Raw genomic sequence first — 16442 nt, 5'->3', positions numbered from 1 at the left:
TGACTTTGTGTTCCTGTCATTAAAATAATTGTTACAACTGACTTTAAAAAAATAATAGAAAAGCAAAAAGAAAGCAAGCATACATAAGTCAACAACCAACCAAATAAAAAATAAAGATCTATTTTTTATATGCCTCTGACACCCTTTTGACCATGTATTGACCATTTGTGACCATTTTGCTCAGACTAAACCAATCAATAAGTTGCTCATCCAGAATGTAAAACTGAATTTTTTTACACTTACAAAATTGATAATTCAGAATAAGATGAGAAGAAGATTCTATTGCTATAAACTCAGAGTATGGGTGTCAACAAAGCAGTGAGACCAAATCATACTGGAACAATAACTACTAACTTAAGAATTATTACTCCTTCTAGCAAATGAAATATTTTTAAAACGTTTTGATAGTCAAAGGTAAATTTGACATATTTGTCAATTTTCAAAGGAGTCTGGAGTGATTAGATTTAGGGGTCAGTCACTTTAATGTCATTGTGAGACCACAGATTTTACTTTCAAATTAAGAACAAGAAAAATAATAACCAAAACTTCACACACACACACACACACAAGTGGCTAGCTGGTATAGGGATTTGTGAAGTTAGTCTGTCACCCACTGAAACGAATCCCACTTATCAGACATAATTTTTCTGACAAATAACCTTGATAGGTAAAGGTAAAGCACATAGACAATTTACTGCTATTACAAAGTTCTTCAAACTGTGTGCCAACACTCATCCTCTTCAAAATAAACCAGGGAGCACTAGGTCTCATGTTACAAAGTATCTACAATTACAGAACACTTTCCAAAATGCTAACAATAAATCTAAAACAAAAATCAATACTATTAATTTATGAGATGGATGCTAAAAAAATCAAAGCTGCTACCATTCAAAAGTGCTAAAACGTAAACGCAATGGAAATCATAACTGTGCTTTAAAACTCAATTTAAAAATACCACTTACAAGTTTTTCTAATCTAAATTTAAGATCCATGTTGCTTATTTATTCCTATGAAAAAGGATACAGCAGATGAATTGTGAATTATGTTAACAGACATTTTCCCAGCCACAGAAATTGTTGGCTTAATGCCCAAGGAACACAATAGCCACATGTTCGCAATCTTTAATTATCCAATTAATGTAGTGTCATTTTAGCAATTAGTTCAGATGACCATATGTAACTTTTTACAAATAGCTCTTTCTTACTATGACCAGAATGCCAAACGTACCAGGATGTGTTTATATTAAATGCCCAACTTGAACATTAGAAGGACTTCCATAATTACCTATGTTTAACATAGTGTGACTTTTGCTATTAGACTCTTTCTAAACTTGACTTAGTTTCCTAAGTAGGGTTGATTTTTGCAGACTTGTTCTTTTGAACCTGCAATCCAAACTCCACATTTTGTTATCTCCTGCAATGGTAAAACTACATGGTCATGATGAGGTCGCAGCAGAGCTGTTGAAAACCAGCTTGGTGCAGGTTTGATGGTTTCTTCAGACAACAATTGAGAACCAGCCTGATACAACGTCTGCATAGACACTGCAAAACCTTCATCCCCACATTTCTTACAAAGCTCTACAGACTAACTACTTGCATTAGCCAGTGTGCCATGACAGCGGTGTATGTGGGAAGGGTGAGGGAATGGCACCTCTGCATTTTGCAGTATTGCGACACAACCCCAAGCACACTGCGCGGTTGTGCTTGGTTCAGGGCCAGCGGGCTGCTGGCTGTCAGTGCCAGGTGGCTGCCAGGTCAGCTCTGCGAAGGCAATGAGCCGAGGCAAAGCCAGAGCATCGTGTCCCTTCATCGACCCGGAGCGGGCTGCAGGAGACAGGGGTAGGATCTCACCAGCACAGAGGAACCTTGAGAGACACCATGTCTCCTTCCTGTAAAGCCATTATGCTTATCGAACATGATTTAGCTCAGCAGACCCAATTCTCATACTTAGTGTTATCTCATGCTTTACAGCTTAAGTTACCCTCTAGAAGAAATGAAGACAAGGATGTAGATTACATTACACTCTCCTTTTTTGAAGCATATGGCATTGGCCATGGTTGGAGGGAAGAAATTGGCTTATGTGGAACCTACATGAAAATTAGCTTCCCTAGAAACTTTAGATTCAACACGTAAAAGCTTTTTTTCCTTATATAAGGAATATTCCCATATTCCTTGCAGTAAGAAGTTCTCTATATTCTTACTGATTTAGGCTCTGGTCCGAAATACAACTTTTAGTTGCTCCAATGATACAAACAATATAAAAATAGTAACAAAGAATAGAGACTGGCAGAACTGATTCCTGAGTTCAGTACAATGGAATACAATAGAAAGCTGAAGATGAAAGCAGAATGTCTGCTTGAAATTAATACAAAATACTTTGTTTATCATCTGGCCATCACTGTATTAAGCATTAAACAAATTCAGAGAAAACTATTTTCTGTCACAGTATTTCTCTGCAGCAAAAAGATAAGTTATTTTCTCCTTGGGATGCTCAAATTAGAATCACTAGTATACAGGTAATTGTTGAAGAAAGGAAAAGAAAAAGCAGTTGGTGCATAAATACCTTGAATTTCTATTGTTTATACAACTGCGTTTAGATGACGGTATACATACAGAAAGACACACCGGTCTTTATTTCTCCTTAATTGGCTTCATTTCTCTCTAAGGACTCTTTAAATATATAAAAACTGTAAGCATTTTAATGTAAAATTCATATCAACCTAAACGAATAGGTTAGCATTACATTTTTCTGTCACTATAATTTATGAATACCAAAAATGTTGAGTTATAAGGCATACTGTTGTAGATCATTTTCTTCATAATGAAGACATCATTTTTGCATCTTTTGTTCTGTCCTTCATTTTGACTGCCTGCCCACATTTCACAGGACCTGCTTTACACTAAGCTTTTTAGGAAAACAAATACAACTGGCTGACCTCTGGTCTCTGATACAAACTATAGCTTCCAAGATATGTTTCATACCAGCCACAAATCTGCTATAATAGCTGGACATGCTGTTTAACAAGATTTGTTAAGGATCCTTCCAATTACGCACCTACAGACTTGAAATACTGGAGGAGCACAGCTACCTCAGTAGCTCTTAAGATAATTTCCTCTGAAAACAAGGGAAGTTATACCAAATGGCAAAAAACCAAAAAATTAGTGCTATCCTGAGGGATAGAAACTTTTGGGGGGTAAAGCAGCTTTTTAACTTGACTTCTACCTTGCATTCTCAGACAAAAAGTAATAAACCCTTTAAACGCTGGACCCATTTACTACCAGATTCACACTCTGCCTAAAATCTGGCCCTCTGTACTGATTATGTTAGAGTAATGTCCTTAGGAGAATGAAAAGGCATTAAAAATGAGTGACTCGGTATGTGCTTTGGCCACAGCAACGAGCTCTTGCATGCAGATACACACTGGGACAAGCGAAAAATGCCTGGACATTTCCCTTGCTGTTAAAATTTGCTATAGCCTGGTCTTTTCTGCAGAAGTTTGTTTGAAGAACGAAGGGATAGAGGAGGTGCATTTATAAGATTCTTCAAGATTACTCTGATTACTTCCTCTCTTTCAAACGCAGAGTATATTGAAGCCTCTTTAAAAAATTCATACAGTAGAATCATTCTATGCAACTGTAAGAAGAAAACTGTCAGACAACATTCCCAATTCAATATTACATTGTGCTTCAAGAAAAGATTTCCATATATTCTAGATTAAAAAAAGTCTCATAAATAAATGATAATCCATTGCTTGCACTGAAAAATGAAAAATAATTTTCTGTTTGCATTTTACTCTGCAGAGTAAAATTTAATCTCTCTTTTAATATATTCTTTGTATATACAGAGAAGTAAAAAGATGTAACCTTATGAAAATTGATTTTTTTTACATGGTTAAAAATATTTCTATCAGTGTTTATCTAGAAATCTTACTTTTATGAGTGCTGGAATATATCACATATTGATAACTTAAACACATTATTTCAAACAAATTATGATAATGTTCTTTTTTTAAAAGAGAAGGGAGGAAACCTAGGTTTTTAACACTAAGCAGCATAGAGACAATGATGAAGAAAAGGGAAACTCCTGAGAGGTTGCTACATCTGGCCACAGTTCAACAGAAATCTGTTAGTAATTTTATAGAATTTATTGTAACAAGACTTCTATATATTTTACATAAATCTAAAATAATATAAACAAATACTATATGTGTGTGCATATTTATAAATAAATTTGCATTTTAAGTAATGTGATGTGTTAGTGTTGCACAGAATATAAATTATATAGCACAAACTACCTATACCTAAATTCACTGGCAAGATTAGAAGTATTCTGAGCTTGTTTTAGCTGATACAAGATGATCAAATAAAATGTTGGTTCTCATAAACCAACTTTTTTAAAACCCTGAAGTATTTTTCAATGATGAAATAAATTTCCCTGATAATGTTTAATTTGTCAGAAAAAAAACCCCTACATAATTCACAACAAAACATTCTGGTTTTGGCTCTTGTATAGAAAAGCAGCAGAAAACAAGGTTAGATTCACAATTCTGTCAAAGAGGCATCTTCCTCTTGTGATGTGGGAGTAAACTGGTTTAATTCCCTTCTCTGCCTGGGGGGATTGGAGTGCATCGCCTATCTCTGGTTGATAGCTATGCGGTGGCTGAGGGCCGCTCGCTTCTCTCCTTGATACAATTCCACTTTCTGTAAGTAATTAAAGTTTCACTGAAGCAGGTACTGAAACCCCAGTGGCCCACTTCCCAGGTAAAAGCCACAATCACCAGCCAAAAGGGTCATTCTCACTTACTTTATTTCTCAATTAGTAGTTACCCCATACAAGATAAAACAGGACGAAATGCAGTCCTATTGCTAAAATGCTATTTTGGTACAGCCATTTAGAGACTTTGCTGGGAGAGGTAAGCTGCAAGACAGAAATTGTGAACTTGAGACAGCAGCTAAGATGTCATTTTGTGTTCAGTTTTGTAGGGAATAACTGAACAGTCAGTGTGACGAGAATGAAAGCAATTCCCTGCCCTGCTAGTAATCTGGGAGTATGCATCTGACAACCTACCTCTGATGTGTGAACAGTTCTGGGGTCACTGAAAATATGGTGGTTCCTTCCACCCTAGAATAATTTACTATCTTTCTTTAAGTATATTCACTTTCTGTAAAAGCCTTGCCATCAAAGGGAAGGCAAAGGGAAGAGTTGCACTGCCCTGTAGCCATTATATGGGAGCCTGCAGTAACGCTCCTTCTAGTCAAAATGAGTCCAGGTTGAAGAAGCTGTAAAGAGGTCCCAAAAACTTAGAGACTGTCTATGACAATTTTATAGTCTGAGATTTGGCCCTATAAATGACTTCCAGTAAAATACACAGATAGGTATGTGTACCTTTCAAACCGTGATGGTATTACATCAGCATTTATCTAACCTGGAACCACATCAGGAAAATATTATGAAAAAAACATGTAATTAACTCTTAATGGATGCTGTCAGTATGCAAATGTAACAGCAATGTGCTTTTAGGCAACTTGCATACAGCTATAAGAATAAGTGTGAAAATTATTTCTAAAATGGCACCAAAGTACCCCGTTTTAAATGGGAATTCTCACTCATGGAACTACTCACACCACTTCAGGAAGTGCTAATTTTCCTGCTCACTGGAAGCTTAATAAAAGTGCTGTATTTTGTCCCTAATTGTGATTAATCAGTGTGGCACTATGAATGGCAGCAATTCCTTTTCAAACATGGCAATTTTCAAAATTTGGCAAAGTGTACATGTTATGCAAATTACTTCATAATTGTACTGCGTGCTAAAAGAAAGGAACAGAACTCCAGGCGGAAAAAAAATAAGCCATTCTGCAGGAGAAGTAGCATCCTGGCCAACGCCGGGCACTGGCAAACAACACAACTGCATACGGCAGCAGCCAGCTGAGGACAGCAAAACCTTGTTCCTGCCACCGATTTGCAGCACTCAAAAGCCAGTCACCATTACCGCTGACGTCGCACGAGGATACGCGGGACAGAGGATCTTGGTGAAGTGATGGTGGATACATTGGGCAGGCAGACTTGGTGGAGGTCCCAGCACATCGCTGTTGTTACCAATAGCTCCTCTCCCATCCCAGTCCCAGATCAGCAGGAGCAAGCAAGCCCAGTACTCTGCAAGTGTCACCCCAGCCCGAGCCCTTCTCTGTACCTGTCCTTCACTGCGGCAGAAGAAGAGGGGCTCACAGCCTTGGTTTTTGTGCACTGTTTGGAAGTCTTGAGCAGTCTCTAACCAAACCTAAATGAATTTGGAAATATTTGAGAAGTACTGCTGCAATGTCTACACACAGCTAATTCTTTATGAAACTTGTATCAACACATAGCTTGCTGATAAACAAAGTCTGCTGTAAAATAAAAGGAAAAAAAAGAGAAAAATCATTGCTTACATAATGAATATACCAAAGGCAAATATTTCCACTGCTTCTAATAAACACACGATATTTCTGTTTAATCTTACAAATTTCCAAAGGTGCACAAGTCAAGAAAGCTGCAATGTCACTGGGTTATTAATTGTTTAAACAAAATAAAAAGATCCTTATATCCTTATTATTATTAAAATATAAAATAGTATTCAGAGATGTGATAAATCTTCCGACTATCAGAAGCATCCTTTTGCAATGCTTTCTCGTCCCTAGTGAAGCTGAATCTGTACAAAAGATCCTGGTAAGTGTAAGGGGCCATACATGCTGAAAATAAGGCACAAGAAGCTCATTGCAGTGGCACCTACTAGATGACAGTATCATCATATGGTCCTACTTGGATTACTCATCTGTCCCTGGCAGCTAGGATTTTCCTAACAGGAATAACAGCTTTCCTATTTTTTTTCTAGCTAATAGAGAATGACACTAACTAGATCTCTAAACAATATGGTTTTTGCTAGAGCTTATTTGAAACTGGCTCTTAAATTAAAAAAACAGAAGTAACAGAGAAAGTTTATGATATACTTATTGAAATCAGTATCTGACAATAATACCATTTACCCATTCATTTTCTACCTGCTGTTTCTGAGAGCCTGAAAGTTCTTTTTCAGAAATGTGGAAACATTCATTCTGGGGTGCACTAAAATGTGGTTATCAAGCAACTCTTCCTATTTCGCATTTTTCATAGCAGTAAATTTCCAAGGTCTGTAGCACGTGTTGTCAGTGTTTCTCAAAAGAGGGTTTCTGATCATTACTTCAGGTTAAAATGATTTACCATGCAGCCATCTGGTCGCATGCATTAGTACACACTTCAGAAATCCACAAACATTTTATAACTGCACTCTCCACTGTGCTCTAAGTGCAGCGATGGTAGCAAGCACCCAAGTACAGTATGTAAATAAGACAAAGACTAATAATGCCTTCAATCCTTCGAGCGCAAAGGCTGCTGTAGTATGTAACATAGCAACACATTTTCCATTACACCCTAAGATTAATAAGCCTCATGGAGACCTGGAAAATCTGACAGAAAACAAGGGCAATACGATGTTCATTTCTGTTTCATTAAACACAGGATGAGCTGATGGATCTCTCCACACTTTGTCACTCCGCACTGTTAATGGCTCTTTGACATTATTATTCACCATGGGTGAGATTGTGTAACCTCTGCTCACATTGGTGAGCATTTACAAAAGTAGTCCCACTGGCAACTGCTTTAGAGAGGTTACCTGAAGCATATGGTACTTCTCAGCTCAAGTAAGAGTGGCTGAATCTGACCATAAAAAAGTGTTTGTGAAGGATTTTAGTAATGTGCAGATAGTTGGTGAAGGGCGCTTTAGTGGATACAAACGTTTAATGCAGCAGTTAAAATCTGTTTTCTAGCAGGCTAAATAGTTGAGTGATACTTCTTCATCCTCTTTATTTTTATCTGCATATTTTTAGCTCTGATGTAAGTTTTGCAATGTTACTTTTTCAAAACAAGCAAATAAAATACCTGGAACAGCGATGCTGTGAGGAATAGGAACACAACACAGGCAGCCAAAAGGTGCCTGCACGGAGGCCCAACACCTCCCTGCAGATATGGCGCATCACGTGAAAAGCCCTGGGAGAGACAAAATATTTTCAACACAAGAAAGTTTACTTATTTTCTTAATTATGTAACCAGGGTTTTACTTGTTGTAGCGTAGTTATAGAATACAGTCATGCTTTGTATTACCTTTCTTTTAGAACTGAGTACGTCATATTGAATTGCAAAATAAACAGCGGTGCTGAACACAACTGCGAATGTCACAGAAACGAACAAGGAATGAACCATTTCTGTGTACCTTCTCTATTTTCATTTGAAATGACTCTAATGAATTATAATTCTTTCTTTTTACTCAATGTGCTCTCCTTTGTGAAACTCAGAGCATTACAGAAATGAGTAAACATTACTGTCCTGACAAATAGTCCAAATAGGCACAAAGATATGAAACAGCTTTTAGAAGAGATATGCTGGACGGAGCTTTCCCCTTAACAAACCAAATTCTATTTCCAGCTCACCTTAAGTTTATACAGACTTACGTTTTTCCATCTGAAAATTTGACCTGTGCACAATTCACCCTGAACCAAATTTAATTCAGACGAAGACGCAAACAAAAACATTTCCCATTGCATATGTTCAAAGTGGCAGTTGTGCAAAGCAGCTCACTGCCATTTCTATTCTTGTCTGTGATCTGCTTCTCGGACCTTTTCAATATTTCTTCCACTGCTACATAATCACTATGCTGAGCTGCTAGCCATCTTCCTGCACCGATCTGCCTATTTTTAAGATCACTACACACTGTTGGTTTTTTTATTTATTTTAATTTGGCAACTAATAAAGAAAAATACCAATACAATCCTTAAAAACAGGACATTGGGGAGGGTAACGTTGCAGTCATGCAGAAATTATAAAATTTCATAATAGTGTGAGTAGTGATGTCCAAGTGTTCCTTGATGACAGTTTGCATGTGCAAACTCTCATGTTTGAATTCAGATGGTCATGTGGCTTTTCTGTCCAACTGTAAGTGAACAGCAAAGACTGAGAATTTCATATAACAGAGATCAATACATAAGTTACAAAGCAATAACAAAGGATATCCATCCAATAAATATAATTAATGAACCAGCTTGAGAAAATGACTATCTGCCTGTAGATATTACACAAATAGGAAAATGGAACATTATGTAAACATAAATCACTGGAGATTATGTGTTCAACTACAGTTTCAGGTTAAAAAAGCAAAATTAATATCACCAATCATTGCAATTCATATCAGAAAACAGATTTTAAAGAAAGCTTTGCAAAGTGATGTATAAATTATATGTTCAAAATTATAAATTAGATTTCCCCAGACAATCATGGTGATTCCACAAATAGTTTCAGAAATAACTCTGGGTAAGTGATTAGCTTTCTAAAGACTTACCAGACAACTTGAAAACAGGACTTTTTATAAACAATACAATGCATTATATGACGATTGCTGCATGAGTTGCAATACAAATTCTGTTCTGTCGAGCAGAATCCAGAACTAAAGTGGACACTATAATCATTGTGGGAGATATAAACGATAGGCTTTCTGCTACAGCAAAGAGATGTTTTTTATAAAGCTGAGATGGAACCAAAACCTCAAAGGTTTAACTAAGTCAGATGATTGAAACCTAGAACATGAATGGCAGCATGCCAGGAAATTAAAGTTACTAAATGAAAAGTATGGCATACACTAAAGCCAGTCAATTCTGTGTACACTGAAGATGCCTGGGATTCCTCAGATACAGCTAAAACAATTTGATTTTGGTGAGGAACAGCATTAATCAAAGCACAAAAAAGACTCGGGTCCGTTGGATAGAGTTGTCAAGAAGCAAACACAACGTGCCTAAACACCTGGTTTGGAAATGTTTAGTCTTCCATAACACTGTTCTAGAAAACAAATATATCTGCCAACGACTGATATAGAAGGGTAAGTGCTCAGATACAGGACAAATCCAAAACAAATAAGCAAAGGCCTAATAAGCAACCAGTTCAAGAAATACAAAACCTCCGGTCCAGAGTTTTCAGCCATGAGACAAATTCTCACAATGAAAATGCAAAAGTGGAAGATATTCCTTACATGTAGGTCCTGAATACAAACAGTGGATGATAAGCAAATTTGGTGCCAGTCTAAGCTCTGACACTGTATTTCAGATATATGTAACCAACACGTGTAAAAGACAGTCCATGAAAGATAACTGAGTGATCTCCAAAATTTTTATGTCTGCAGAGCAATAATAGTTCTGTTCCTGAAAACAGAATAGTAAAATAATTACAAGCCTTCAATGTGGAAAGGTTTGGTTAAAAAATAAGAAGCAGGAAAAAACTATTCAAAAATGAATTAATAACTGATTTCTTCCAATATAAAGACAATGCTGAAAGTAAAACCTGAGAGTAGAACTAGAGACAGAATGATACAAGGAGGAGATATCTGCTCTGTTCACATGTAGACAAAATGCTTCATCACATCATATTTTCACAGAGGAAAAGCATGATGCAAGCCCACCTCTCTTCTCTCTGTGTACGTGTATGTATTAAACCACTTTACAGACATGCACTCACACATCTATCTTTGTCTTCTGTCTTTGCAAACTAATTCCCTACTGAATATGAACAAGACTGCTTGTGTACCATAATTTCCCAGAGAAAGAAAAAAAACATTTTACAAGTGTCTTTGTTACTAATGCTGCTTAAAGAAACATTCATTTCAATGTCACTAATTTCACTGAAGCGCCACAATAGCAAACTTCTGAAGACAGAACAATATAAAAAATGTAGACTGAAGTGACAGCTGAAGAATTGGGGTGATCTGCAAGAAACAGCACAAACTGAGCAAAGAGAAAAGCGGGTGGATTAGTATTGCGTCCCTGTATGCTTGGGGTCACTAAGATGAATGTGCACGAGATTCTTTTGTCCGTTTGTGCTATAATTTCACACACTAAGAACAAAATTGTGTTCTCTGATATGCTCATAGAAGTCCCTCTGGAATCAGTGAGAATTACACGCCTGCATCTAAGGGCAGAATTTGGCCCTAAGTCATTAGTTAGAACTCTCTGCTGAAACCCTACAGAGAATAGAGGGTTTCAGAGGACGATAAGGATCAAACTGATGTACCGCTGTGCTGGTTTTGGCTGGGATAGAGTTAATTTTCTTTACAGTAGCTAGTATGGGGCTCTGTTTGAATTTGTGAAACATGTGCTGCAATCAAACAAGCCAAGCGGTTACAGCCTCTTTGATATGGAGGATGATGGCTGGGGTGCCCAACGTGGGGCTCAACAGGTTCGAGATAACGACAGGTTTGATTGGAATGTGCTAGATCAAATTTATAGCTGTTACTGCTGTTTAGCTATTAATCAGCAAGCTCCTGTGCTTGCCATGGGGCTTGCTTGCCTTACTGTATATTAGAGTCTAGTGCTCATTAGTGGCTGCTTTTTGCTTTCACTGCTTGCCGTACCACTGTACTGCTGATCATCTTACTCCGCTGCGCCTGGGAACATTTTGATAACAGCAGTGGCGATGTGCCTGGGCTGGCAGACGCCCAGGGCATCCCTGCTCTTTCTGTGCTGCTGTCCTGGACAGGCTGGAACTCCAGTGTGAACTCGAGCCGAAGGGACTGTGACCTGTGGATGAGTCCACATGGGAGCAGGACACCCCAAAGTGTCTGTGGCTGTGGATGAGTCCACACCAGAGCAGGTACATCTTGTAGAGTCTGTGGCCGTAGCTATGTCTGTGCCACAGCAGGTATAACTCTGAAGGGATTGTGGCCCAATGATAAGTCCATGATGGGGAAGGTACACCTGGAAGCATCTGTGGCTGTGGATAGGTCCATGCTGCAGCAGGTACACCTTGAAGCATCAGTGGCTGTGCATGAGGCCATGCTGGAGCACCTCAAAGCATGTGGCCATGGATAAGCCCACGACAGAGCAGGTACACCCCTGGAGGGACTGCAGCCATGGGTAAGGCCATGTTGGAGCAGGTTCACTCCTGAAGGGACTGTGGCTGTGGATAAGGCCATGCTGGAGCAAGTATATCTCTGAAGGCATTGTGGTCCATGGAGAAGGCCACGCTGGAACACGTGCACCTCAGAGCAACTGTGGCTATGGATAAGTCTATGCTACAGCAGGTATACCCCTGGAGAGACTGTGGCTCATAGATAAGGCTCCACTTGGAGCAGGTACACTCCTAAGGGACTGCAGTCTGTGGGTAAGTCCAAGCCGGAGCCAGGCCAAGGGCAGGAATTCATTGCAAGGTTAAACCCGATGGTCTGGCCCAAAGGGACCAGGAGTGGAGACTGTAATGGAAATACTGTTAAGTTATTGTAACCCGGGGTCTGAGTTGCATGTTATAGGAATTACTATAGCAGGAACCACCTGAACCAATGGACGACAAGCCTTACAAGAAGCAGTGCAAGTGCAGCAGTGAACCGACCTGAGCTGGCTTTGGTGCCCAGTAACTTCATGCAACACACCACATCTCCTGTGACCACCATAACAGATGGAGCCCCATGTCATGGACTAAATTAACTCAATAGACATTTTGTGGAAATTTCTGGACTTTTTATGGACATTTTACAAGGGTGGTATGATATCTGCATATTATATCAAAGGATAGGAAGGGGAGTGGTGGTTAATGAGAACATATTGGATAGCGTGGTACCTGAGCATGACGTAAATTGTATGGAATAAGGGGTGGAGAATGTGCTGGTTTTGGCTGGGATAGAGTTAATTTTCTTCATAGTAGCTAGTATGGGGCTATGTTTTGGATTTGTGGTGAAAACAGTGTTGATAATACAGGGATGTTTCAGTTCCTGCTGAGCAGTGCTTACACACAGTCAAGGCCTTTTCTGCTTCTCACCCCACCCCACCAGCGAGGAGGCTGGGGGTGCACAAGACCCCAGCTGACCAAAGGGCTATTCCATACCATATGATGTCATGCTCAGCATATAAAGCTGGGAAAGAAGAACAAAGAGGGGGACATTTGGAGTGATGGCGTTTGTCTTCCCAAGTAACTGTTACACGTGATGGAGCCCTGCTTTCCTGGAGCTGGCTGAACACCTGCCTGCCCATGGGAAGGAGTGAATGCATTCCTTGCTTTGCTTTGCTTGCGTGCGCGGCTTTTGCTTTACCTATTAAACTGTTTTTATCTCAACCCTCGAGTTTTCTTACTTTTACTCTTCTGATTCTCTCCCCCATCCCACTGGTGGGGAGCGAGCGAGCGGCTGTGTGGGGCTTAGTTGCCAGCTGGGATTAAACCACGACAAGCACACTCAGAGATTTACTCTCACAGGAGACCATCAAATACTCAAGACATTCCAAAAACCCCATCTGTAAAGATAAAAATCTTTACAAGACTAGCACACCATATTCGTAGAAGCTGCTTTCAGCTAAAACAGACTTAAGCAGCATTAAAAACAGTGGCAATGTAATTGAATGAAAGTTTAGAGGCGAAAAATAGCCCCAGATTTTCAGACCTATATAGAAGAGCATGCCAACTACTAACAACCATTTCTCATGAACAGACAAACTCAGTGCAAGAAAAATAACTTCAGTACAGCTATTGCACGTATGGTGCACATGTTCATAGGCAGCCTTAAATCTGTTGAAGAACTGTTCTGTCCTCAGCTAAAGGATAAGCTAGTGAAGTTATTTTACCAAAATTTCCTGCTACTTTGGAAGAGTTTTGAGGTGTGTGTACATATATATATATGTCTGTGTATTTAAACATATTTGTATATATGTTTTAGTGTTATTTCCCACTTTCTGTTCTGAAAGAACTGCCTATGCATTAATGAATGCCACTGTGGTTGTTTATATTAAAATCTCATATCTATTATTTATTTTGATCTTTAAGTGAGGAGTTGATGCAAAAATAATTACAAAGAGTATTCTGCATCAAATGCTTTTAAATTTTTAACGGTAGTATTTAGCAATATTATTTGTGTCTGGTCCTACCTTCAGACAAATGATTCACTTCTATCGTAAGTACAGACTGTTTTATCTCAGATATTTCCTGGGGACTTGCAGTGCTCTGACTCTAAAAAACAAATCTGTGCTTCTCATCAACAGTAGTGATAAAATTTTTCTGTTGTTTTGATCAAGCACTGACAATACTCCAATTCATACTGGCTGCAAAGTAACAGCTTAAAAAAAAATCCACACTATTTAATTCTAAACTCCACTGTATCTGTTGCAGGATAGGCTGGCATTTGCTGTTAAAGCAGAAAATTACAAGAAGGGCCTAATTGACCCTCTTGTGTCTTTGAAAAATCCTGTCTGTTGTCTCTAATTGACCCTCTAGATACCTTTATGGAACAATGAATGAATCCTCAGTAAATAATGGACGGTGATGATTAATAGCCATGGTTTGGCTGGACCTCTGGCTCATGGAGTTGTGCTACTGAACATTTTTTTTGTTTTTTTACCATCACAGTTCTCTGTACTTCATAAACAAACTATTTTGAGATAACAAATATCCTGTTGTAAATAACATGAAAAGTTAAATAAAATTAAATGCTACTTCATATAATGGAATGAAAAATAGAATTATTGGCATTATTCAAAATGGCTTTCCATCACCACCTTTTTTTCATGTTTCAGTAACATGTCATCATATATTAATATGCTTGATTTAGAAAGAAAAAAAGTTTATCATAATGGATCCCCTTCAGAAGACATCATTTATTTCTTTACTATGCATTGGAGTCAATAATAACAATGTCATATTTCTCTCTCTTGACTCTTCATTGCAATAAAAATCCATGATACTAAGATATTTCTAGATTTGGTTTCATTATAATGTTGTCAGGAAACATTATGAAAACATCTCCAAACGTCTCTTCTCTTATTTAATAACTCTAATGTCTAACATTTTCAGGCTTGTCAAATTATAAACACAAATATGTTAAGTTACACCATTACTCTGAAATACCACAAAGAAATCTTGCTGTGTTTCGAAAAGAATAATTACAACTTAGTAAAACAACTGGCTCAATGCCAGTCCAAGAAATCACATGCAGCAACGAATGTTCACATACATCATCTTTCCTACAGCACAATGACATTTGGTGACGCCATTGAAAATCACTTTCTAAAATTCAGCATCCCATGCTGAACATGTCAAGAAAATAAAGGACAAATCAAGATGTTCTTGCAATACATGTAACTAAAAAAAACCATAAGTTCAAACAAATTCACTTTTCCAGGTTTAAGAAATATAACAAAGATGAGCACTCTTCTTTAAATGTGAAAAACATGAGCATGGAGTGTGTAAGTTTGTTTAGATGGCTGATCCTGACAAAGTAGTCTAAGGTCAACCTTTCAAAAACAACCAACTAGGAAAGTTCCACAAGATCTCAAACAAAAAGAAGTGTTCCAGGTCTCCCAGTGAAAAGATAGATCACATTTATCTAGTTTTCTACATCCCAAACTCTCTTGGATGTGAGCTGGGACTTGTTGGCCTAGTTATGAACCTTTTGTAACACTGAAGATAAATGTAGGACCTGAGGTTCATTAAGCAGCTTTGAACTGTTCTTAACAACACTCAGAGAACTTAAGTAAATACCACCATAATTTTGTCATGGGAAAACTGACTTGGCCAAGGTCACAGAGAATATCTGTAAATTTAGAACTTAGTTAACCCCAGATTATCTAAAAAGATGGGTATTTTAAAACTTGTAGCAACAGTTTTCACAGTAGATACCTCAATTCATTGCAACTAAACTGAAATATGATAAATGTTCCTTTTAAGGTTAAGAATAATACAAGACATATTTAATCATGAAAACAAATCTTTGCTTACTGAAATCTGCCCTTCTCTTTAATGCAGTTTAGTTTCTTATAGGCATTTATCCTGATCTCCCAGGCGAAGATGTCTCTCACTGCTGATTCACTGACAGTTGCCCCCAGTAAAAATGTGAATGCTTTTAGAAAGATTGTACAGTTTGGGCAAATAAAGTTTGATGATGACTGTACTAAACTGCCTGCAAATAAGCAATAACTATGGGGAGAGCTTAACTGGGAAGCAAGAATATTTCCTAAGTTCATTGATTTAGTGTAGGTGCAGCATCCTTCAGAGAATGATCTAAACAAGCAGTTGAATGCAACTTATTATTGGTGTTGCAATAGGCAGCAATATGATATACAGTATTTAACATGTTTCTAAGTGTTATATATGTACCACTTTCCGAATGTCACAGTCACAGAATGGCTGAGGTTGGAAGAGACCTCTGGAGATCATCTAGTCCATAGTGCTCAGAGCAGGGTCACTGGAGCAGGTTGCTCAGGACCACGTCCAGTTCAGTTTTGAATATCTCCAAGGACAGAGATTCCACAACCTCCCCAGACAATCTGTTCCAATGTTTTACCACCCTCAGAGTAAAAAGTTGGTTTTAATGTTTAAATGAAATTTTTTGTTATTTCATTTTGCATCCATTTCCT

General features: G+C 38.1%; 1 protein-coding gene across 12 annotated transcripts in view; it reads right to left on the bottom strand.

Annotated features, from left to right (window-relative positions):
* WWOX (WW domain containing oxidoreductase) overlaps positions 1-16442 on the bottom strand; it is a 541832-nt gene that overhangs the window by 322434 nt on the left and 202956 nt on the right. For 2 of the 12 annotated variants that reach the window (XM_072872386.1, XM_072872384.1), the window contains exons 9-10: positions 7951-8058; positions 6191-6277 (exon numbers count right to left, since the gene is read on the bottom strand). The exons of 7 other annotated variants lie outside the window; for them this stretch is intronic. In XM_072872386.1, coding sequence (XP_072728487.1) covers positions 6191-6277; positions 7951-8058 — 195 coding nt within the window. Of the gene's footprint in view, positions 1-6190; positions 6384-7950; positions 8059-16442 lie in introns of those variants that run through there. 3 more of the 12 variants (XM_072872390.1, XM_072872388.1, XM_072872393.1) reach the window with 2 other exon arrangements.

The sequence above is a fragment of the Ciconia boyciana genome, chromosome 9, assembly GCF_034638445.1.
Source record: "Ciconia boyciana chromosome 9, ASM3463844v1, whole genome shotgun sequence".
NCBI lineage: Eukaryota > Metazoa > Chordata > Aves > Ciconiiformes > Ciconiidae > Ciconia > Ciconia boyciana.
This window is presented reverse-complemented; position numbering and strand designations above follow the sequence as displayed.